This window comes from Acanthopagrus latus, chromosome 18 (assembly GCF_904848185.1).
Source record: "Acanthopagrus latus isolate v.2019 chromosome 18, fAcaLat1.1, whole genome shotgun sequence".
NCBI lineage: Eukaryota > Metazoa > Chordata > Actinopteri > Spariformes > Sparidae > Acanthopagrus > Acanthopagrus latus.
Window position 1 is genome coordinate 12,894,716 of NC_051056.1, and position 25,906 is coordinate 12,920,621.

The 25,906-nt window shown below is 41.6% G+C and overlaps 1 protein-coding gene and 1 long non-coding RNA gene across 7 annotated transcripts in view; one reads left to right on the forward strand and one right to left on the reverse strand.

Annotated features, from left to right (window-relative positions):
• ppp3cb (protein phosphatase 3, catalytic subunit, beta isozyme) overlaps positions 1 to 25,906 on the forward strand; it is a 41,000-nt gene that overhangs the window by 10,490 nt on the left and 4,604 nt on the right. For 4 of the 5 annotated variants that reach the window (XM_037076209.1, XM_037076213.1, XM_037076211.1 and 1 more), the window contains exons 2-13: positions 2,561 to 2,761; positions 6,235 to 6,359; positions 7,830 to 7,941; positions 13,965 to 14,110; positions 15,417 to 15,556; positions 18,231 to 18,308; positions 20,170 to 20,264; positions 20,516 to 20,641; positions 22,512 to 22,589; positions 22,746 to 22,830; positions 23,102 to 23,199; positions 24,649 to 24,696. In XM_037076209.1, coding sequence (XP_036932104.1) covers positions 2,561 to 2,761; positions 6,235 to 6,359; positions 7,830 to 7,941; positions 13,965 to 14,110; positions 15,417 to 15,556; positions 18,231 to 18,308; positions 20,170 to 20,264; positions 20,516 to 20,641; positions 22,512 to 22,589; positions 22,746 to 22,830; positions 23,102 to 23,199; positions 24,649 to 24,696 — 1,332 coding nt within the window. The remainder of the gene's footprint in view (positions 1 to 2,560; positions 2,762 to 6,234; positions 6,360 to 7,829; positions 7,942 to 13,964; positions 14,111 to 15,416; positions 15,557 to 18,230; positions 18,309 to 20,169; positions 20,265 to 20,515; positions 20,642 to 22,511; positions 22,590 to 22,745; positions 22,831 to 23,101; positions 23,200 to 24,648; positions 24,697 to 25,906) is intronic. The other variant, XM_037076212.1, reaches the window with a different exon arrangement.
• LOC119006995 lies at positions 8,955 to 12,503 on the reverse strand. Of its 2 annotated transcripts, none has more exons than XR_005070974.1 (5): positions 12,455 to 12,503; positions 10,052 to 10,136; positions 9,749 to 9,869; positions 9,597 to 9,672; positions 8,955 to 9,411 (listed from the first exon to the last, which is right to left on the reverse strand). It is a non-coding gene; the product is annotated as an uncharacterized LOC119006995 (long non-coding RNA). The 2 variants fall into 2 exon arrangements; XR_005070975.1 differs by lacking the exon at positions 12,455 to 12,503 and adding an exon at positions 11,344 to 11,695.

The following is a 25,906-nucleotide window of genomic DNA, read 5'->3' on the forward strand; positions in this document are numbered from 1 at the left end:
TCTAACCAGGTCTTCCAAATCACTCACAAACTGGTGAGCAAATGATGACCAGTTGTTTAACTGAATGCATATATCATATCATAGAAATGCAGGTGGTATTATAAATGTAAATGTGTTTCTGCATTAATGTTGTGCTCTAGATTTATGATTTTTGATAAATACTAAATCCAGATGACGTTTCTTCATAATTTACAGCTTTCACTCTTTTTTTTTCCCCAAGTGTGCCCGAACCCTTTAAGTTGGTCTGAAATCCATGAGTGTTCTCTCTAGAACTGCGCGCTCATCAGATGGTCAGTCGTCGAGTACAAACACCTCCTTGGTTTGACTGTGTTGGTGCTGAACCTCTCCTCTCTCCATTCCCTAACTGCCAAGTATAGTTTTCCCAAGTATAGTTCCTTCCCCAAGCTGTGTGTCTCTGCTGCTCTCCACTCTCTCATACCTGCCCTACTTTCACACTGCTCACACAATTTACGAGTTTCACACTCCTTCTCTCTCTCTCTCTCTCTCTCTCTCTCTCTCTCTCTCTCTCTCTCCTTTGAGTTTACATATGTGTGCAAGCTCCAAAAGAGCACTGTAGCCTTTCTCGTTATGCATGCATCTTTTGGCAACTTGTACCAGCAGCGTTACAGTTTGCACAGCACAGTGTGGTGCAGCACAGTCGCACAAGACAGTACGTTACAGTAGATTGAAGGAGGTTTGGACAAACACTGACTGAGCCCTGTTGGTTCCTTTTATAAATAAATATGAAGTCAGACATGCCAACATGCATGACTAATTCTTTCTCTGGCTTATGCTCACATCCTGAGGGCGCACGAAGCTTTTAAAATATCAATCAGTCCCCACCCGAAAGGCAAAACTGGTTTTAACATGTAGATGTCGATTGAGGGAAAACAGAGCCTTCAGCAGCTTGTGGGCTGCTCGTGGTGTCCTGGGATGTCTCAGGGTGCTTGTATGTGTTGTATTCAGTCTTAAGGTGTGTGAAAATGTGTTGCATTGCGGTCGGGGCAAACCTATAGAGCCCTTAGGTGCCATTCTCTCTGTGCTTACCCTGAGATATGTTTTGTTTAAGGCTTTCTGGGATGTTCTGGTTTGCCAACATGGTTAAAGTGCTCATTGGCATATTAAGTGTGATCCAGGACAAGAGGGTTAATATGTTTCCCCCCCCTTTTTTTTTAACGTCCAAATGACTAGATAGTCCTTAAGTCCGAGAATACCAAGAGACATATATTGGAATATTTGAAATTTTGAGTAAAATCCTCTTAATCACACATCAAGTGTTGATTTAGGTTGATTGTAACCAATTTTTCCTACATCTGTCATGCCCTTCCTGATCATTTGGCAACGTTGGCTAAATGCTGCTGATGTTTCAGTGGTGATTACATAAAACAGCGCCATGCGGTTTCATGTGCTCGCTGAACTTTGTTTATTGGAAAGAATAAAACGTGAATTTCGTGTTAAAGTGTAACGATGGACATCAGCGCGATTGCTCACTGAAGAGACTGTGGCCTGTTACGGTGACATGGAGAGAGAGAATCAGCGAGAGAGGAAGGGAAAGTGAAAAATTAAAAAAAAAAAAAAAAAAAAGAGGAGAGGAGAAGGGGCAAGAGGAGAGAGTGCAAAACAGAGACAAAGTGACAGAGAGGAGGAGTGTGTGTATGTGTGTGTGTGGAGGGAGAGAGAGAGAGGGAGAGCCAGGCCTAGTTTTTAGTTTGTGATCTAGGCCATTATCTGTGTTAGCACTGGTGGGGCTCCAACAGGCTCTGTGGATCCTGCATAACAATACCTTTTATGAGCTTGTATGTGTGTGTGTACCACTGTAGGCTCACACACACATATGCAATCATGCGTGTTAACGCCATTGTGCCATACATGATCTACGCATGCGCCCCTGCGCCTCTGCCTTTTGTTTCTTGCCACTGAGTTTGTGCCTGTTTGTGAAGACCGCTCATCTGTGTGTGTGTGTGTGTGTGTGTGTGTGTGTGTGTGTCTGCGCTTTGTCGAGTGTGCCTTCATAAGTGTGTATGTGACTCCTCACGTGCAGCTGTGCGCTCTTGCTGTATCACCCCCGTCGTCAGTCAACCCCCCTCTCCAGCAGCGCCCTGGGGGCCTTCATTATGTAAGAAAGACATTACTGCAGAACAGAGGCAGAGAGGCAGAGAGACATTACTGCAGAACAGAGGCAGGCAGCCCTGATAACTCTGGCAGCCTCAGCTTTAATACAACCCACCTCGGCCTCCATAACACACACGCACAGGAAAGCCTGTAGCAGGGGTGTGATCAGGATCATGGTGAGGGCTGAGGGTTTCTCATGTTTGTGGCCAGGCTTGTTGAAGAATACAGAAAATATCAATAAATCATGTTCTGTGTTGTAATTAACGTTCTTCTCTTTTTCTTCTCTCATTCCCTCCATAATCTAACTCACCTTCATCCATATACCATACATTCCTTCAAACTCTTTCCCTAACATCTCTCTCCTCCATCTTGGATTATCCTCTATCTCCATCTATCTCCGCATCATCTTCTCCATGACCTTTCCATCACTCCCAACCTCCCTCTCCAGCGGTCCCCTTCCCTCTGGCCCACCGGCTGACCATGAAGGAGGTGTTTGACGCCGAAGGCCGGCCGAGGGTGGACCTGCTCAAAGCTCACCTCACCAAGGAGGGTCGCCTGGAGGAGGCCGTGGCCCTGCGCATCATCGATGAGGGCGCCGCTATCCTGCGCCAGGAGCGCACTATGTTGGATATTGAGGCGCCAGTCACGGGTACAGTGATGAGTGATGATGATGACGGTGATGAGGAACACAGTGTGAATTAGTCTGTAATGTAGACAGCAATTTAGCCTCCACACCTTTGATGAGTTTTGCTCAACAGTAATTAAAGAGCTGGACAGCTTTTTTGAATTTATGCTTCAGGGAAAGGCTTTAGTGATGTCCATGCTATCCATCTGTCCTCCAGCTGCTAAAGGACCCAATCACATTTACCAACATTACAAAACTTTGCAGATGCGCAACGTTAAAAGAGAGTGCAGATCAACACTGTTATGTGTCCAAAATACATAGTTTCTGTTGTGCAAAACTCATCAGAAGTGGCAGGTGCACTACCATGAATCAGGCTTAACTGTGCTGTTAAAATTGGATCAGAGCTTAACCTGATATCATTTAAAGAAACATTTTTGTCAAGAGTAGTGTAAATAGTTTGACACTACTGTCTTGTCTTTAGAAAAATATGACACCAGACGTACAACCATCAGGGAGCCAAGCTCTGCATGGAGACTGGAAACAGGGGGAAACATCTAGCTCAGTAATCAGGGTGTAATAGCTTGTTTGTTCATTCTTTACAACTAAACAAAGTTTAAAAGCATCACTTTGCCATTTTACAGGGGGCTGTGTGCTCCACCATTTATCAGTCAGGAGTGCTAACTTCCTGGAGTCTCTTCTGGTTGCCTGGCAACTACTCCTGTGCAAGAAATAGTGCAGTTTTTCGACAGATTAAACAAACTAAGTATAACATGTTATTAAGTGAACTGTGCAGGTGCTGGATAGCAGATAGACAGACAGAGTAAGGCTAGCTGTTTCAGCCTGTTTCCAGGCTTCATGCTAAGCTAGGCTAATCAGCTGCAAGCTCTAGTGTTATACTTGATATAGAAATTGGAGAGGGATACCGATCTTCTCGTCCAACCCTCGGCAAGAAAGCATTTTTCTCTAAATGTCAAACTATTCCTTTAAAAACCGTCTGCAGAGGTCCCATTGGGGCGCGTCAAAAAGCTATCGGTGTGTTTATATCTTCGTATGAGTGAACAGATTACACACTTTAATGCTGAGGGCACAGATAGCAACAGTCTAGGGGGATAGAGATAAACAGAGGAATGCAGCTGCGGAGCAAAAGGCAGAAAGATCAGTAATTATGTATTAATCAGATTCCATTCATCGATTCATTAATCTGCTACGTATCTGCCACCCTGTTAATATGAACTGTTGTTCAGTCGCACTTCACTGAGAGAACCATTTGGCACTTATGCACCTCACAATAGCGGGCGTAAGCATTGGTAATATCTGCATGTATTCCCTTGCCAGGGAAATGGTATGAAGCGAGGAGAATGTCAGAGGGAGGAGGAGGGGGAGATCGATGAAGAACAAAATGGAAAACAAGTTTCTGAGACGATGACACAGAAGACAGACAAGCAGGCAGGCAGACTCAGACGCTCTCAACCTATTGACACTGCTTGGTTAATGTACCTGTGCTTCTATGCATATGGTTGTGTGTGTGCGTGTGTTTATGCAAATGCGAGCGGTGAGATAATTCTGTGTGGGCTGTTGTACCCACGCAGTGTGGGAACATCGCTCGGCTTTCACAGGTACAGATCCCCGGGGACGAGGACAGATAGACAGGCAGATGGAGAGACAGCCGATCATGAGCAGCTTAGTGCCGAGGTTCTCAAACCTGCTCGTTCCCAATGAGAAACATATTGATCCCAAGTTTTTTCTAAGTTTCTCCACTTCTTCAGATTTTGACCTGGAAAACACCCACCTGAGCGTTAGCTATGATTGGAAATAGCGCTATATAGCGATTTCAGAGATAAAACTACAGAAAGGTCCTCGCAGGGAGGGCTTCAAGCAAATGTAATGTTGAGGAGATATTCTGAGCAGTTTAGCACTTTGATGGAGTCTCTCTGGAAATGTTCTAAGAGAGAGTGAAGAGTGAGTGGACAGGCAGGTGGATGGTTGAAATGTGAACTGACAGGCTTTTAGGGTGTCACATGAAGACTTCTGGGAAAACACTGAGGCAGGTCTGAGGAGGCAGACAGGTACGGCTCAGTTTCACTCATGCCATTTTGCGTTCCCAATTCCCAGTTCAAATTAAAAGCAAATGCTCAGGAGTAGATGCAAAGAAACAGACATTAACGTGGCAAGCAGATGGAGAGACAGACAGGCGTAGCGGGCCAGGCAGATGCAAAATGGCCATCGTAAAATGGCTGCACACGGGACCTATGACATCAAGTAAAAGTGAAAGGAGAGGACAGGCAGATGGTGAGCGAGGCGGATGGGAAGATGTATGCTGGCACATCATATAGGCAGAGAGTCCTTAAGACTTTCAAAACAAGAGGTGTTCAGCAGGAGAATTCTGGTCTGAATGAAATCCAGATTCAAACAAATCCTGTGGAGATGCAGGTGCTGAAATGTGCCTAGAATCAGAGTGAATGAGGCCAGAGGTCAAAAATCTGGTTGCTGTAAATGTGAAGTTAGTGATGAAGGCAATATTCATGTGTCATGATAACAGTAAATTTCAATTATTGTTGTGCAGTGAAGGGTGCTGTTATTTTAAAACAAACGCAATTCTTAACACAGCAGTAAGCAAGTGTTCAGGCTTCAGTAAGCGATATTTGTCTAGTAATTAAACTGGCAAAAGCACTGATCACAATTTCGCCAAGCCCGAGGTGACATATTCAAATTATATTATATTCATGAATGAACTGAAGCTATATATCAAATAACAAAGGCAGGGCAACAAAAAAACAACAAAAAATAAAGCAAGAGCAAAACTATACAGAGTACAAATGACATGAGCAACACAGGCAAATCGGTAGAGGAAATGAAGGTAAAATACAAGGCGAGAACAAGACTGGGGAGCTGATTTGGGTAGGAGAAAGTGAAAATCACAAGCTTTAATACACAAGGGCAAATGGACTAATGAAACACAGATGTACACAGCAAAAAGGGTGGAAAAAAGACAAAGACAGGAAGTGGGATGTCACGAAACACATGAGGATATAATCTGTAAGTAAAACAGAAAATGACTAACCAGAACCCAAACCATGACACTAGGGTTCAAGGTTCAATTCTTTGTCCTCCTACAACACAGGGCTTTGCAATGAAATGCAACACCAGAAAAACATTTTTTTTTATTTTTTTTTTTTTTATGATGGCGTGCGGGGGGAAGAGTTAAAGAGCCTCGCAGCCTGAGGAAACAAGCTGCTCTGTAGTCTGATGGTACAAGTAGTAGTGTTTTAGGTGAAAATAGTGTACAAGCAAAGAGAGGGCTATTGATGTACACACTAAGATGTGAGAGGATATTTCACAGACCCCTGGTTTGTTTAAACAGAGATCTCAAACAGGTCTTGTCAGGAGGATTTTGTGTTTTGCAGATGAGAGATGTTCTAGATCAACAGACTCAGACATGTGGCAGGTGCACATGGTGGTCTTCATGATCCTAACGCTGTCGTGTGCTGACTCCACAGTGTGTGGAGATATCCACGGCCAGTTCTTCGACCTGATGAAGCTGTTTGAAGTGGGAGGTTCTCCTGCCAACACGCGCTACCTCTTCCTAGGGGACTATGTGGACAGGGGCTACTTCAGTATCGAGGTGAGGACGAGTTGACCACGCACTTCACTTTGGCATATCACTACAAAATGTTCACTGCATTGTGTGTATACAGTATTCATTTTAGTGTACATTTCCCTGAGGTCTACACTTTCCAGGAGCGAGGTTTATTTCACCACAGTGGTATACAGTTACAACACTGCGCTGTATTAAATGCATAATAGTACAATCGCTGCTTGAGATTAGCACTTACACATCACATTGTGTGCCTGAAAATGCACTCATACCGGGGAAATTAAAATTTGTGGATGAGTCAAGGTCAGTAATTACTAACAAGAGTATAATTCGCTGCTTACGGAAATGTAAAAGTGGAGGTAGTATATCCAGAGGGCTGTTTGGTCATTTGGTTCTTTAAAATAGACCTGAGTGCAATCAGGTATTGGTGTGACACCTTTGTGTCATAGAAATGCACCACAGACAAGGAGTGTGACTTGAATCCATAATGACCGGAGCACGCGGCGAATGTCTTTGCTTGTCGAGCTACTTGGTCACCGCGGCATAAGGGACAAATCATTTGACACAGAGTGAGTTTGGAGGGGAGGGAGCGATATTTAGGCCACCTTCCCAGCACACGTCAAGGGCACATAGACAGGGGACTTAATGTGGAGCTGGGATGAGACTGTGTGAAGGTGAGAAAACACCCTCTGAGCCATTTGTGAGGTTAACAAGATGATAACAGAAACACGTCAGATGATTTTGATCTTCTAAAAGATGTTTTCTGTTCCATTTTTTCTTGATCTGCATGCTCCTGTTGGGTTTCTTGTCAAAATCCTGTTTATCTCCATCTACAGACTGGGTTAAGGATCAGTTCACTTCAGCTCAATTAATCTGGGCAGTGGATGGCTCATTCAGAGAAGGAATTCCCAGTAACAGCCCTGTCGTGATACTCTGTCTCACTTTGCATTTCCAGTTTGGATTTAATGAGGGAAACCGAAAGTGAAATCACTCCAGCTCTGCCTCATACAATTACTCAGTGGCAATGATGTGCTAAAGTAAAAGCTGTTTTCACTGTGGTGAGTGGTTTACAGGAATAGTTGACATTGTGGGGAATACCATGACTTGTTCTCATGTCTGTTGAATATGAGGGAGACGGTTTTAATTTAACTTAGCAGAAAGACTGGGGAAGGCAGCTAGCTTAGCTTCATCCCAAATAAATATCAAAAACAACAACAGCGCCTTCAAATCTGACTTATGAACAAACTATGTGATAACACATCATCAGTTCATTATTCCATACATATATGGGTGCATAAAATTGAAAGGTTAGCATCAGTTTAGCATAAAGACTGGAAATAGGTGGAAACAGCTAGCCTTGGTATATCCAAGGATTAAAAAACAAAATTCTGCTTACCTTTATATATATCCATCCATCCATTGTCTGTTGATGATTTCATGCGGAGCTGCTTGTCTTTTACTAAATTCTCTGCTTTCTCCTCCCTGGTCAACCTTTAGTGTGTGTTGTACCTGTGGTCACTGAAAATCCTCTACCCAAAGACGCTCTTTCTTCTACGGGGAAACCATGAATGTAGACATCTGACAGAATATTTCACCTTCAAACAAGAATGTGAGTAACTCTTGTGTTCCTTCCAAATACTATACACTCCCCCTTTTCTCTTGTTTTAAAGACACAGGTATACAAACTAAACTAAACAAACTCTAGTATGTGACTGTTTAATTTTGCCAGCTAAAGTGACAACTGTTGCTAGCTTTATCAGCTCTATGTTGGCAAGCTAGCAAAATTAATTAATGTGATCTTAGACACACATAATCTTAACACTACATTATGTGATGCCTCACATCCCTGGTGAAATGCTAGCATCCTCACCAGCTGATGAGCCTTTTAGCAGACATGGGATTAAAGAAACATCGGTGGTCTTTCTTGTTTTGCACAACGATAAAGAAAATATAAGATTAGACTGTTATTTCATGCTGATAACCCTGTTTGGCTACTCAGCTTACGTAAATGGACAAGCGAGACAGAGGCTGGATTGATGTATGACTGCTTGTATTGTAAATTAAATGCAATTTCAGATGGTGATTTTGGTTTGGGGTTTGCTGGAGTGTAAATGCTATAATGTTAACGTTAGCCTACACTCTGATAGAGCACAGCGCAGGACAGGCTTTGTCCACAGTTGCCCTTTCACAAATGTATGCATCAGAATATTGTCCATGTCAGATGCATTGTCTAATACCGGTAATATACTGTTTGGTTTAGGCAAGGGCTGCCTCCTGGGTAGAATGTACAAGAGAGGAAGAACTCATCCATAATGATGAATTTTTATGTTGATATCGATACTACATAAGTTTGCATGTATCCACAATATTCTTCAAAAGATGTAAATGTAAAACAGGTTGATTTGTGCGCCAAGAGATTCAGACATTCACATCACACATACAGCTCGTCCAGGTGATGTCTATAAAAGTTTGGGTTAGTGGTGCGTACAGTGTGAATACTGCTAACGTGAAAAATGCTCTATTACTTTTCTTTTTCAAAAGTTTGTGTCTGAAATTACACATTAACATTAAATCAACATATTATTTGTTTTAAATGTTAACATAAGATGAATTCACTAAACAAAAAAACAACAACATTTATTTCAGATAACACAGATGAAAGTCTACCATGCAAGCTAACAAGCAAACCTCGTAGGGACGCAAATCACTCTCACCTACCCAAAACTGTGAATTATTCAGCTAATTAGTTATTGAAACATATTAGCCAGTTATATGTAATATTATCCCAGTGTGAGGACATTCTTGTGAGACACAGTCAGGGGTGGACTGGGACAAAAATTCAGCCCTGGCATTTTCTGTCCAGACCAGCCCACTACATTATCAGCGGACACCACGTAGAAGTCAGCAAATTTTGCAGTGTCTTCTCTCACACATTACAAAGGAGAGTCAAGGATTAAAATTTACAGCTATAGCAATCAACCAATCAATCTTTATTCATTATAGTGTCAAATCACCACAGAAGGGGTGGGACGAGACTAAAGGGAAGAACCCAGAACCAAATTCAGGGTGGGTGCTACCTCTATCAGTTGGGTGGACGGGGGAGAAAGAGCGAGAGAGACAAAGAGACAGAGACAGGGAGATAAGGACAAACAGGGACAATCATAACAAAATTAAAATCATCAATACGAAAATCTTCAACAAGGAAATAATCATAATCAAACTTTTTTCCAATCTGAGACAAAACAAGTTGCATAATAAACTCACAAAGTCAAGATGAAGGTCTCAGATATGATGGATGACGCAAGCACCATAGAAGAACTTCTAGCAGGTCAGGATGTCTCTAATCATCACAAAGTAAGTATGTTTTCAGAAATGTTATGTTTTCAGAAAACATTAAAAAAAAATGATAAACTCACCATACTACAGGAGAGTCAACAGCCAAACTTTGGTGCAGTAAAGGCAGAGAATGGAGGCAGAGAGAGAGAGCAAGTCCTCGAACATGGACGGAGGGGGAACAACTCCTCAGTGTCAAGTGGTCTACATGAGAGGGACATGGAAACATAAAGTCTGAAAAATAAAGGAAATGTTTTCCTCTGTCCTGCACCTAGAGTTGAAATCTTTGTGGATGTGCGTTTTTTAAAAACTTTTTAAAAAATATTAATTCTTATAATTATGAAGTATGAATTTATACAACATTAAAAAATACATGATAAACTTACCAAATTCTAACAGTGGTCCCCAATGAGAGAACAGGTCCACATATAGAACAGAGGGAGAACAACTCCTCAAATATATCATATCAACCTGTAATGGAGAATAATTGATAATTTAATGTACATGATCACACCATTCAGGATCAACACATGAGCACAATAAAACTTCTGAAAAGAATCATTAAAATGTCAAATAATTAATTACTACATCCATAATGATTATAATTGATTAACAATGACAATTTGTGATAATAACAATAATATTAAATATTTCTCGCCTTGTCAGTGGAGCAGCTTTTTAAGCTGCTCACTCTTTTCTGCAAGTCTGTCTATCACCGAATTAGAGTCCAAGGCCATGAGAATGTCTTTCTCTGTGGCCATCAACATAAATGACTCCAATCTGTCGGATGACAGGGTGCTTCTGAGTCTGTATTTGATAAACTTCGGGATTGAAAATGTGCGCTCACAAGCCACCTGCGTGAGGGATAATGTAAGCAGGTATTTTATAAGCAAGGCCTAGGACAGGGTATGCATCTGTTAGCATGGTGAACCGCCGAAGTGTCTGATAGCAGCACAGAGGGCATTCTTTGCAGGAGCAACAGCTTATGGGAGTTATCTCAACCTCTTCTGTGTTTTCTTTTTTTTAATGACACACACTGTGTGACATAAAAAAAAGCTTGACACCATAATTTATGAACAAGATAGTCAAATGGCTTTGTCATGTTTTCATTAGGACACTTTACTAGTGTTTTCCAGTGCAAAAAAGCCAGATCTCTGTGACCTGAAAATGCTCAAGACAACACTATACACAGCCATTTGAAAACTACAGTAAAAGTAACAAAAAATAAAGGTGCACACAAATTATAATTATAATTAAATAACTATCACCTCAGTAAACAATAAATGAATTGAAAGATTACAATACATTCAATGGTAAATTTTGGAAATTAAACTTATTTCCTATAGGTTTACTTGTATTTTGTGCTAAAATTCAATGTATCTCAGCTTGATTCTGCATCTCTATTTACAGCTCATCAGTCCATGTGAATGTTTACTGTTGCTATGGCAACAAGAGACGCTGACATTAGCATCTGTTAGCTAGCTTTGCTAAATCATCTGAACAATAAAAACCCATAATATCACAATTCGGCATATTTGAACAAACTCAACCACAACTACCAACAGTCACAGGTCTTCAACTCTGGGCTAATATGCTGTCACATGTTAACGTAGATTTTCAAAGTTAGAAAAACAACGGCTTCAATCCCTTTAAAGATGCTCACTACTAATATACTCACTAAAGTTACTACTGGTTCAGCAGCAGCCTGTCCCGTCCGCCCATCAAGGTCCCAACCCGGCCCCACCTTGCTTCGTGTAGTGATTGACAGCACTGTCAGGGCTCTCTGAGCCTGTCAGCCCATGATTTACTGGCATTGACAAACAATAGACCAATTACATGTGGCAATGCTGGTAACACACTGCTAGCCCTCTGTAGCCAATTGGCTGCCAATTGGAGGGAATTTAGAGAAGAAAAACAAACAAACAAACAAAAAAAACCATATCAGGCCGGACCGGCCCACACTGGTTTAACAGCCCACCGGGATGATGCCCGGCATGCCAGATGGCCAGTCCACCGCTGGACACAGTAGATTTCCATCCAGATTTCAGTAGATTTTGTGACATATTGAGCAAGAGTATTTCACCTACTCCACTTTTAAAACTGCAGAGGGTGATGCTAACATGCCCAACACTGGTCTTGCTACATCTGCTGCCAACATGGTTAGAAATTACACTAAAGGCCTGTAACATTATTGTAGGCCCATTTTGATTAACAACAGAATTTTAAACATTATATGGTGTAGGGGGTCCTTACGTCCAACCCTACTGGTGAGCTAGTTAGCCTAACATGCTAATGTTTGCAGTTTGGGTTAGATAAATGCTCTAACCAAACTGTTTTTTACACTTTTGCTCTGTGTTTTTGTTTTCCAAAAACCTAAACTGACCTCTGATTTCTTTATATACTGAGTATCAGTCTTACTACAACCCCATGTGTAAAAAACTTCCAACTTGTGGAGAAATTCAAAGCTTTTTTAGGTCTGCCTGGTTACAGTTGCTAAGCTAGGATTGGACAATTTGCTGCTCGATGGAAGTCATATGTTACAAATATCATTTTCGGATGATAAATAAATCAACACATCAAATGATCGTTCCAGCTATGAAGTTATGTATTTTCTGTAGAATCGCTTCACATCTCTTCCTCCCCCTCAAGCTTGCTTCCCTCGTCTATCCTTCCAGGTTGTATCTTCCATCCTTTCCCACACTCCCATCCCTCCCTTTTCTCCTCCTCTCTCTCTTCCTCTTCCTCTTCCTCTATATCTCCATCTCCATCCATCCTCCATCTTTCCCTACCTCCCCCAGCATCTCTCTCTCTGTCTCTCTGACTCTCCTTGTGTCCTGTCCGAGAGTGGGTGATTAGCAGCAAATTAATTTGGCCCTTAATGATTGGCTCAGGGACTTACTCCTCAGTGTCTGATTGGCCAAGGGACAAGGAAGCTAATTTCCCCTGGTGCTTGTGGCGAATAGTGGTCGCCCTCAATTACCATCTGCTGCGTGTGTGCATGTGTGTGTGTGTGCGTGTGTGTGTGTGTATCACAAGGGTGTGCAAGTGCATGTACTGCATGTGTGTGCAAGAGAGTCTTCATAAATGTTTAAGTGTCTATGTGTGGAAAGAGCTGAAAACTGGTGGACTAGCAATAATGAGCTCTTGCTCTACACACGGCAGATGGAGAGGTTGACAAACACTCTCCTTGCTGTCACACACACACACACACACACACACACACACACACAGACACACACACACACACACACACACACACACACACACACACACACACACACACACACACACACACACACAATACTGACTACTGTATGCTGGTACTCCACAGTACTGGCTTTGATTTGTGTACATGTTGTTCTCATGTCCTCACACTCTCCCTTCTCCTTCTCATCTCTCTCTCCTCTTCCATCGTCGTCTCCTCTCCCTCCTCTCCCTCCTCTCTTCCTCTTACCACTCTTAACCTCTTCTCCTTCTCCTGCCTCCTCCCATCAATCTCTCTCCTTTCCTCTTTATAAAATTATCATTCTCCTTCTATCTCCTCCGTGCTTGCTTTCGTCCACGCTTCCTTCTCTTCTTTCTTCCTCTTCTATCTCTCTCCTCCGATCTCCTTTCAGCTATTTTAATCCTGTGATATTGTTTTGTGTCAGATGTATTGTGACGCCCATGTGTGAAATGTACTTTAAAGATGCTGCATGTTGGATGTCTTTATTGATATTGCTGCCAAATCAAAAGGAGTTTTTCGAAAAACAAAAATATTCAGCCTCACAGTCACTCCTCTACGCTGCTTCATGCTGATATTTGGGTCAGATTCTGTTCACTAGAAACAGAACTGGAGTCTTTGCGTCCATATATTGTCGGTAATAAAATGCTCTGTACGGTCATGTGGAGCATTTTTTCACCACTGTGCATTTCTTCTCCCGGAAGTGGCATTTCTAAATCATCAGAGAGGAAAGAAACAGGTCATAAGGGAGTGCCGGAGAAGAGATGCCCGCATAAATTAAGAACATGTTATGTGAAAATCCTTCATGTAAGTGCCTTTAGACCCCAGTGAGCTAAATTATGTTTTTAAGGGAGCCATGCAAGTCTGTTTGAAGCCTTCAGATGACTGAGTTCCTCAGATCTGTCCATGTAAAAGCTCTGTGTTTGTTCCCTGCTTTCGACATGTAACGCTCCAAGTGACAGGGCCTGACTGTGCGTCTGCAGCCATGGTGGCTGTTCAAAGCATGTCGAAACACATTCAGGTGCTTCTTTGTCTCAGGTCTTGAAATATCTTTCCATTCCTCCAACCACCTCCAGGTAAGATCAAGTACTCGGAGCAGGTGTACGACTCCTGCATGGAGGCGTTTGATTGCCTGCCCCTAGCAGCCCTGATGAACCAGCAGTTCCTGTGCGTGCACGGCGGGCTTTCACCAGAGATCCACACGCTGGACGACATCAAGAAGGTACAATAAGAGACTCACACATATGTGATTTTGAGCTAACACTAACACCCTTCAAAGCAAAACACATTAGCAAAATTAAGAACCCTAATCTTTCCCACATTTCTGTTTCATTTAATCTTTCTTTACATTTAAAACTAAATGTAGTTATTAATTTATCCATAAATTAAAAATATGTCAATTCTGAGGAACTGACATTGTCGTATATTTTAGTTTGTCACAGAGAGAGGTAGCAGCTAGAATTAGCATCACCCTGGGTTTTCAGTCAGACTTTGGGTTATTGCAGAAAATAATTTCTGGGCAATAAATGAATGTAGTCCTTGCTGTTGACTTCTTGAAGCTCATTGTCAAGCTTGTCCAACCTAGCAATACTGTATGCGTGATCTACATCTAAATCACATTTTTAGATTTATTTGTCTATTATACAAATGAAAGACAGATGCCAGGCCACACAGATGCATTAATTCACATAACTAAATGATACATTTTAGTTTCTTAGAGGAGTTAAAATAGACACAGCAGATGAAAGAACACATTTATTGATGGTAGACACAAATCTTCCCCTCTCATTTAGTGAAGATTTTCCAAAGGTTGAGTGCACTACTTGCCTCTTTTAATTGATTACTTAATTGTAATGCAATTATTGTTTTGGTAAATAATTTATGATAAAATACAGGCATTTCAATCTTTCTAAATGTGACTTTGTTTCCCTGCCTTTGTTTGTTTGTCTGAGAAACTTCTGTATTTACAACTTTACACATAACAGCAACTTTTATCACATTTACCGCTGCTGAGAAAAATTAATACAATACATTTATATGTTCAAACACCCCTGCAAGCACAGACACACACACCAAGTCTTATTTATGACTTAATGCCACCGATAACTGTGCAGTGAATCCTCCAGTAACCAGTGAATGTAGCGGTGAATAGAGATGCACACATGCTGTTTGTATACAGTTCACAGTAATACAGAATACAAAGGCATACATGAACACATGAGGACACACACTTCCTCATCTAATGGCAGTGTTTCCATGGTGAATCTGCTGGTGTGACATCTTCTCCCCCCTGTGTGGTGAGGGTTGCCATGGAGATGCTCTGCTCTGACAGTGTGTTTGCATGTATGTGTGTGTCTATGCATGTAACTGTGTTTGTGTGCATTGGTGCACATCACTTTAAAATATGTTGTGGGTTTGATATGTGTGAGGGTTTTTATATGTGTGACCAAGCCTTTGTGTTTATGTAAGCTCATATTTTTGTGTTTCTGTGTGTGTGTGTGTGTGTGTGTGTTCATTTTATGTCCTAGTTGGACCGGTTCAAGGAGCCCCCGGCATTTGGGCCCATGTGCGACCTGCTGTGGGCCGACCCCCTGGAAGACTTTGGCAATGAGAAGACCCAGGAGTACTTTGGTCACAATACAGTCAGAGGCTGCTCCTATTTCTACAGGTACTTGGTAAAATTACTGCTCCCAAGCTCTAAGCTGACCCCAACAAAAATAAATATTACATAAGAGCCCTGATGGTTTATTTTAGAAGAAAATCAACTTCAATGTGAGTGAATATAGTCTGGTAGCCTTGATGCAGTAGATCCCTCTTCGTATGAAGCTCAGAGATATGACCTGATATCCAAACAAGCCGGAGTGAATGCAATATTCAGAGATACAAAATACAAACTATGAGCAATATTATTTGAAATTAGCAGTTGAAACATGTGGCCAGAAGGAAGACCAATCCTCAAACGTGCGCATCTATCTGTCATGTTGGGCTCATTCAATGTGTTTTAATGATCTGGAGGCCTTGTGATCGCCTGGCGTTAGCCAGGTGTTGCTTTTGTCTATACCTGGGAATTTGATAAGTTTTAGGTGGACTTCTGGCTATTGGTGTGGGATGTTGGTGATGAGGAGAGAGGAAGAGAGATGCTCCCTGCACTGTTACACCACATCCAAGATCCAATAACAATCACTGGGATTTGTACAAGAGACAGAAAAATCTTGGCCAGTTTACACACACACACACACACACACACACACACACACACACACACACACACACACACACACACACACACACACACACACACACACACACACACACACATTCAGTGCACTAGCAAACACATAAACACAGCACATTCACAAACACACACACAGTTCTGTTTCAGCATGAAACGATATCCCACAATCCCCAGGGAGACTGCACGGTTCTGTTGCTATGACGACTGGCTACTCCTGCCAGATATGGAGTGATATTAAGATACAGTGAGAGAAAGGAGGAGAGCAACATAGGAGGAAGGTGGTGGAGTTGGAAGATGAAAGATAGAAATGAAATAAATAAAAATGGAGGAATGTATATATGGGGATCTGGAGTTGACAGACAGATGGGTCATCCATGCGGCCGGCAGCCTGCGAAGAACACAGTGTTTTCTCTATGTATAGCAGAAACAGCATCAATCCACCAACTAGTGTGTGCTCCTACAGCACTGGGGAGGCCATGAGCCCTGCTCAGACCTGCCTCATGCTCACTGATGCCCCCTGCTGCTTTTAGTCAGACATGACATTCAAAAACTGAATTAAAACAAGAAGAAACAACAATACGTCCGTCTGGTTTTACAGGCCGGGGCATCGAACTGGGGGGAAAAGTGGGACTGATTACCCGGTGCCCCATTCGGGGAGGGAGCCCTCGAAAGGCCTGAAATAAAAATGTTGTTTTTGTTTTATTATTTTTTTTTATTTCTAAATAATTGGTGTCATAACCAACTCAAAATTGGCAGAAGAAATCGGATGAGAGACTTAACTCTGTATAAAAAAAATAGTAGAGGCTGTCTGAGGCCTCTCTCACCCCTCACAATACATAATGGTTCAGTCCACCCCTGCAGCTGCAGGTGCGCGAGGATGCGTCTCCAAACAGCTTAACGAGTGGAGTTGCTGCTGCCCATCGAGAGTCTGGACTTTCCCCAGGAAAGCGAAATCAGGGAGCCTTAAACGAAAGGAAGAGGCAGAAAGGGAAAGAAAGCAAGGAGAGGGAAGACAGCTCCTCACAAATTTCTTTCAAGAGAAAGGTGAGCACAGTTCACAGCTAACACAGTTTAAGAACAGGTAAAGCTGATGTCAGCAGCTGTAAAGATTGAAGGCAGTCAGACAGCCATGAGTCGAGTTTCTCAGTTTCAGCAGCAGCAGGTTCCTCGTCCTCATCTCATCCCTCATTAAGTGGTGACTGCAAGTTATTATTAAAAGTAATCATTTCACGTTGAGGTTGCGGACCTTACGGCCTTAAGAAGACAATAATGTTACTACCAGATGATCCACCATCATTTTCGGAGGGTTAAAAGTCGGCCAAGAAAGCCAAGAACTGAGGTGGAGAATAATTGGTGATCATTGAGGCAGAGTTTAATTGAAATAAACATGTCGTCAAACAGATATGTCAAGTTCATCAGCAGCAGCAGCAGCTGTCAGCCCCCTATAAAAAAATAGCCTTTAATGAATATTTATTTCACAATGATTTTCATGTATTAAAAACAGTCATGAAATAAAAAGAGGATAATGTATGTGTATATATAATATAGTTCAAAGCTATCACTAAAATAGAATGTTTGGTCAGTAGTTTTGGGCTCTCACCCCTATGTTTGCAGATGGTATGACTCAATACAATGCTCAGTACAATCAGAGAAATATTTGTATTTTCTGGAAGTCATAAGATTAAATCACAACGACATATAGCCTCATACATGTATTTTTTCACCCCAAATCCAATGCCACCACCTGTGAGTCTACAGTTGTGGAGATAAATTAGACCTGCATGCGGGACTACAGGGGAGACAGTGAACAGTAACCAAGTAGCTGTCATGTGTTTCTTTTCACAAATATGGGAATGATAGTCAAAAATATAATTAAAACACATAGTTTTATATAAAACAGCATAACATTTTTTTGCCAGCCTATACAAGGGCCCAATTAGATTTCTTTTCATGAGGCCCAAAATCCCTGGCAGCACCTCTATTTACAGTACTCATGATATGATAACATGTGATATTTGCTATGTAATGATTTTTTTTTACTGCCTCAATTTTAGATGCACTCACTTGCTGTCACTCCCCCTCTCTGTGTCTGTCTCTCTGTCCCCAGTTACCCGGCAGTGTGTGAGTTCCTACAGACCAACAACCTGCTGTCAATCATCAGAGCGCATGAAGCACAGGATGCTGGGTAAGCTGACTGACTGTTGCGGCTCAGTCCTTCCCTAGGCTTAAAAGGGAGCACCATTTAATTTAATGGCTTACCTTGACATTTCATGCTCCGAGCTGTTATTTTTCTTTGTCAGGGAATTATCACGTTACAGGAAAAGAAGTTCCATGATTTGCCTGCTGTCAGCCTTAAACGTTGTTATTAGCACAGTTAGTTAACATGAACAATTTTTCTGCAAGAGAATGGTGTAAGGCATAGAGTCACGTAACATTTGCGCTGCTTGTCTAAATAGAATAGTGGGGGCAGAACATAATTTTCTGACCCACAAATCCATTCTTGGCATCTGTTATCTTAGTGTAAATCCCCTAAATATAATGCAGCAATTAAGGCAGCTCTGCTCTGGGCTGAGTTGAGTTGAACCCATTAACAGTGTTTTGTCTGTTATGCAGCTGGGTAGTCTGGGTAATCGTCCATGGGTCTCAGTGTTCTTACAAAAGGGCCGATGAAAATAAAAAATAAAAAAATTTTAGTAGTTTATTTTTCTGTACCTGTAAATAGTACATAATGTGCAGAGGAAATACTGTGTGTTCATTTAAAAATGACACTTTTAGACAATGCATCATCAAGACAATTACACTGAAACACTCAGCAGTGCAGAGGCAGACCTACTTCTAGGCACGTTTCAACAACATTGTGTGTGCACACTAAAAACATGACAAAATGGAGTATACTTAGACTCGCACCATTCACAGTTATCCCACTGTATAATGCACCAAGGTAATGTGGGACCCACATCCAGATGAATATAATTAAAAGTAAATCTGGATGGTGATCAAACTGCTCAAATAACACTTAAGATAATTAAATACATAGAAATTACTACATATTTCCTACATTTTGGTTGATATTTGTCAAGTGAAATTGCAGTACAACAGTGCACTTAGGATATGTTATCCTGTAAATACAAGACAATAAATAAAACACTAATAAATGTATTGATTATTGTATACTATGTGCGAAATCAGTCCTCTATAAAAAAAAAAAAAGGCAGTAAATTGTTCAAACTGGGTCGCATTGAGAAATCTGTGCTATTGTGGCAGGGCTGTGTAGCAGTCAGCCAATCAGAAGCCTGTTTGATACAGAGCCATTAGCTTGCTGTGATTTGATTGGCTCATGGTCAAATACAGTGTACAGTGGCCAGCTTTGGACAAAGTTTGCAAATAAACAAAGAACCAGGCTTGTGCTGATGACAGTGTTTTCATATTGGCATTACATGAGTTTCCAGAGAGAATAATAACCTTTAACAAAGCCACACTGGCATACTGGGAACGCCATAATAAAAGAAAACATGAAAATCAGTCTAATAGGAAAACAAACACATTTTGGTGGGCATCTACATTACATTTGTTTATAATAAATAAGCAAAAAGTCCGGTTGCATTCAGTGATTAATCCTCATGGGACCTGGCTAGTAGAGGCTGCCTCTGTGCTTTGTTTGTGGGTATAAATGAAGTTTGTGTGCTTGTGTCCATCATCATGTCTAATCTCTGTAGGTTCTTAGTTGTCCCCAGACTTGTTGTCATGCTGGCAGCCTCACTCAAAGACTGTGGGCTTTCAGTACACTGCTCAATGGTACGCTTACTTCACCCTGTCATTTTGCCCACACAGATTCCTTCTTCATTTGTTTTTAAATGCGTGGCTGTCTCGCCTTCAACTGATCCCTGTCTGGTTTAAAGACCTCTGAAGCAAATCCTTTTTATCCACAACATCTTTATATATATATATATATATATCTATCTATCTATATATATATATATATATATATATATATATATATATATATATATATATATCTATCTATCTATCTCTCTCTCTCTCTTCAGGTACCGTATGTACAGGAAGAGCCAGACCACAGGTTTCCCCTCCCTCATCACTATATTCTCCGCTCCAAACTACCTGGATGTCTACAACAACAAAGGTCTGACACATGCATGGGCTAAGACACACACATAGCTAGGTATACGCACATATTATATGAGACTGAACATAATGCTATACTTCATCCAAAACTGAACAGAAACAAACACTAACATCTGTTGAGGAATAATATAGTTAGCAAAATAATAATCCTCTTCTTCGTTAAACTGTATTTGTATAATGGATGACGATGTACTAAATGTAAGGCTAATGTGTTTGTCTGTGTGTGCATGCGTGTGTGTGTGCCTCCAGCGGCGGTGTTGAAGTATGAGAACAACGTGATGAACATCCGTCAGTTCAATTGCTCTCCTCATCCGTACTGGCTGCCCAACTTCATGGATGTCTTCACCTGGTCGCTGCCTTTCGTGGGAGAAAAAGGTGTCACATACACAGACATATGCATTTTTTTAGACTCTGCTACAAAGGGCAAAATATAATCAAAATATCATAAGGCTCAGGCTTGTGTGAGCTGGCTAATCATAGCAGACTGGGTATTCAGGGGGTGGGGCTTAAATTGACAGGAGTACAGGAGAACAGAGCTTTTGAGAACGAGGGTGAATACAGAGCTGCAGCACTGGACAGTATGAGAACTATGTGATGGTGTTTTTTGAGCTTTGAAGCATGTAAACCTAGTCAAGTAGTAACCTAAAATATAGAGATCAACCTGAAAATGAGCATTATATGTCTCTTTTAAAGGGATAGAAGTGGGGTCATATAAAGTACATATCTGCAGTCGGTCTGTTCCCTACCGTAATCACCGATCAGCACAGCCTCAGTTTGGAGAAGCAGAGAGCTGCTCCAGCCCAGACGCTCAGCTTTGTACTGCAGTGAACGGGGTCCAGAGCGAAAAAAGCGAAATTTAACCACCTAAAACAAGGCTCACCTAAAAAATCTATAACAGTTCAAGTTTACGTTGTAAAGAGAAAATGCACACCCCTTTACATCGCCGTCAGACCGCCCTTTCTGGCACTACATTTTCTCAACTAGAGAACCTCCGTATCCCTACGCATTAGCGCAACTGGGCTTTCGCGAGTGGTGAAATACAGTGTACCTCCATATCCCTATGCATTTGCGCTAATGCGTAGGGATGCGGAGGTTCTACAGTGATTATGGTAGGGAACAGACCGGCTATAGATATGTACTTTATATGACCCCACTTCAAAAACACGAACTATCCCTTTAAGATGAAATGCTGGTCAATATAAATCTATCCCAGGCTAAAAGGTGTTATTACTTATTTTAAACTTGATTTAAATGTAAGATATCCAGGGTTTGGTGGCTTTTGTGCTCCGGTTCATACAGTTCACTGTCATCCATGCTGATGATGAGTCCACGGTTTGGGGCTGATGTGATTTATTGATCAGACTGGTGTAGTGTAAAGCAGCAAAAGACTCAAAAGACAAAAGAAGTTAGCTCTTGCTTTATAGTTTCATTTTAGAGGCATAATTCTCACATTAGGTGTTATAAAATAGCAGCAGTCACAGATCAGTTCACACAACAAATTACAACAACTAAGTCAATGCAAAGTTGTAACAATCTAAGTCATCTATGTAACACCACTACAAGCTGTACTGAAAAATTAATGCAACAATATGTAACTTTTTCTTTTAACTGTAAAAAGCTTTCAAGACACGACATTGTTATGATGTAATGAGTTTTGTTTGTAGTCAGCACCTGGGATCATCATTAGCTCAGAAAGACAAATGTACATGGAACATGAGTATATTCATTCCCTGCACAGTGGTTTAAGGTCCGCACAGCAGCATCTTCTCAACAAATTATGCATTTGATAAAGAGTTGAATTATCTAATGTTTCCTTTTATAAAGGCAGCTATGCACACTAAACAGACAGTAAAAGCAGGGCATGGGATAATCTCTCTAAATGTCTTAGTTTTAAAGGAAGATCCTTTTTATGTACTTCGACCGGCTCCCCTACCACTTAACATTCTCTAAAAATAGCAATTATATCAGCTTAAAAAGGTGTACAACCCCTACTTACAGGATTAGGGACTTGTGGGTAACCAGAGTTTAGTCAGATTTGGGGCATTTTATGCCTTTTTTGGACAGCAACAGTTGAGAGATGACAGGAAATGAGCGAGAGAGAAAGGTGGGGAATGACTTGCATCAAGCATCCTCAGCTGGTCATGAACCAGGGACGCTGATGCTCATGGTTTGCATTATCCTCGGTCACCAGGGTGCCTCTCTGACCCATGTTGAGTGTGTGTGTCTCTGTGTGTTTGTTACGCAGTGACCGAGATGTTGGTCAATGTTCTGAGTATCTGCTCTGACGATGAACTGATGAATGACGGAGAGGAGATCTACGATGGTACAGAGCACTCAACGCTGACATCAAAACAAAAAGATTCAAACTTAATACCATGAATTAATGAAAACAGAAATATAATACAGAAATTACATTTTCATCTATTTACATACTTTTTTTTTTAACGTAATCACACGTTTGTGTTTGACTCTTTTACAGCCAGTGCAGCAGCAGCCAGGAAAGAGGTGATCAAAAACAAGATTCGAGCCATTGGGAAGATGGCGAAAATGTTTTCTGTTCTACGGTGGGTGGAGTACATACTGTGTGTGTGTGTGTGTGTGTGTGTGTGTGTGTGTTGGGAGGATTGGAAACTTGTGACTTCTGGGTTAATAGGAAGTCACAAGATACTTTTAGTGATTTAACCCGCAAGCATTTTCTTTTGCGTGTTTACAGGTGCAAAATGAGGGGAATTGTGTAATTCTCAGTAATTCTCTCTTTATCACCTGATTTCTCTTTTTATCCACACACATCTGTCACACACACAAACACACATGCACACTGTCTCTGTCTCTCAGGGAGGAGAGTGAGAACGTGTTGACCCTGAAGGGACTGACCCCTACGGGCATGCTGCCCAGTGGAGTGCTGTCTGGGGGCAAACAGACCCTGCAGAGCGGTGAGTCTTTCATACACTCGCACACAAACTGAACCCTGGACACGCCTTCAAAAGTGGAAATAAAATGCACACAAGTACACACAGACACAGTTTGAATTTCTGCTTTGGACCGTCCTGCCTTCTTTCCTCTTCTCCTCCTCTGTTACTACTGTTCTCCTCTCATCCCTCTGCCTCACTGACTCACTCACTCTCTCCACCTCACCTCACCGGTGCTGAGGATACTAACAGCCTGCTGGTTTTGTTTGTGTGTGTGTGTGTGTGTGTGTGTTACTGAGGTAATGACAAGGAGAGTAGGGGATATTAATGCAAAGAGAGAGACACTTCCAGTCATACAGCGAGAGGTCATGCAGCTAAAGTGTGTGTGAGGTTTGTGTGCTAACACCAGCTACTGCTAACACCAGGTGAACCTGCCATGGTCTCCGTGCTGCTCTGAGGGCCTCACATGACTAAAGCCTGAAACATGCCTCTGAGTCGCAAACGGCATGCACAGACGTGTCTGCCGCACAAATTACACCCGATGTTCACAACGGGTGACTGCACTGCGTTTGTCAGACAGGGATGTGTTTCTTTTAAAAACATATGTATTTATATATTCTTTGTAGACACAGGTCTTATGGAGTACTACTGCATATGTAAAGAAATGTAGTATAAAGACTTTTGTGCCTATAGAGGAACCTGCATGTAGTCTAATAAATTGCCTTCAGTGATGTCACTCAGTGGCTAAATTGCATTGTGGTTAATGTAGGCTTTATGTTTGAAAAAACAGTTCACTGATATAACATTGTACGCCTGTAACACACCTGGACAGTCAAAAGATAAAATAATCAACACTGACACACCAGAACCAGAGACATTGCCTTTTTTATTCCATGCCTTTTCAAAAAGTGGTGCTTACATTACCCACAATGCTTAGGCACTGAGTGACATCACTGGAGGTAATTTATTAGATTGCTTGTATATTTAGTCGTACTCCGATGTGTAAAATTGTTGGAGTTACCCTTTAATTCACAGTGTTTAGTTGAGGGGCAGACAGGGAAATGAGGAGATGCATAGGATAGAGAGTTGATGATCATATTTGGGAAGGTCATACAATAATTTGTATTTGGTCAGTTCGATCTGCTTCATCTTGCGTGTGCACTCTTGTGCAGTTAAATACATTTTTTCTTTTGCATTTTTTTCTAATTTCTTGTGTAGTGTTAGACCGACACAAATACTGGTTTAACTTTGTCAGGCTGATGTTCACTGGCAATACTAAGATGAGATGCTGAAGGCTCTGCTTACCCGTGATGTTTACACGCAACTGCACAGAAGCATGTTTCAGCCTTCACTCCTTTCTTCTCCTCCTTCTCCTTCTTTCTTTGGACTTCATCTTATCTCTTGAACCCTGTCATCTTCTCTCTCTTCCTCTCCTTTCTTTCTACTCTTCTCTTCTCTCTGCCCATCCTTCAGCTACCATTGAGGCCATAGAAGCCATCGAGACAGTTAAGGACGAGGAAGGTAAAATCCCACTCATGTCACAGTGTGTGTGTGTGCGAGTGAGTGTATGTGCGTGTGAGCGCACATATGTATGTGTGTGCAGCATGGCTGCGCTCTCAGCCACCCATGCTCATAAGGTCATAGATCTTCCTTACCCACGATGCACTGAGCTCTTCTAACCACATCAGCCTAAAACCACCGCACGCTGAAGCCACCACATTAAAACACACATAAACACACATTTTTCTCTTTCCTTCTCTTGGGAAACAGGAAACTCAACACTACACCTTCTCTCCCACACCCAACACATCCACAATCATTTATTTACATCCATCACATCCACACACAACTTTCTTTCTTCACACACACACACACACACACACACACACACACACACACACACACACTAGAAGAGCAGGGCTGTGGGTGGGAGTGGGTGTTGTGAAGGTTGCCAGGGTCTCTCAAACCTCTTATAGTCGGCAGTGTGTTACAGTGTTTTCTTTATCTTTCATACAGTAGGTGCTGTAGTTTTGTAGAAGATAAACATGCAATCAATCTGTTTCTCTACGGCAGAACAAGAGTCACCTGTGATGATGGAAATAAAGTGCAAAGGGAGGATTTGTATAAAGACTGCGAATCCATACTTAGAACTTGATCTGTGGTAAAACTCAAACTTTTCACCAAGCTTTTGACCATATCTTTTGGCCCTCTTCAGCAAATGTTCACATGGTCTAAGTATAGAACATCAATCACGTTTAACACATTTGCTGAAGAAGACTGTTGGAAGTGGTTGAAATCTCTCTGAAAAGCAAACTAAGCTAACCTTGAGTTTAGAGTATGTTACAGGAGACGTATGAGTTTTTTTCCCCTTTTTCTTCAGTGTGTTAAATATGTTCCAGTGCATATAAAAGTTCTTGAAAAGTTAAAAAAGGTCAAAGTTGGCACCAACAGAAGCTCTGCCCTCCTGCAGAAAATGTCACACCTGAAACGCCTTGTCGGTAGTCCCGCCTTTAATTCAATGACTTTGTGACATCACACTTCATAACCATGACGAACGTTTGCATAATATATGCCCCTTGGTTAGTTTTGTGCGTAAGCTTAGCACAGCTACTCTGTTGTTGTCAGCAGTATACTGAGTCTGATAGTATACAGGCGGGGGTGCCTTAAAGAGACAGGAGCTAAAACAGAGCGTTTTAGCACTGGACAGTTTGAAAAAAACAATGTCTTTTAT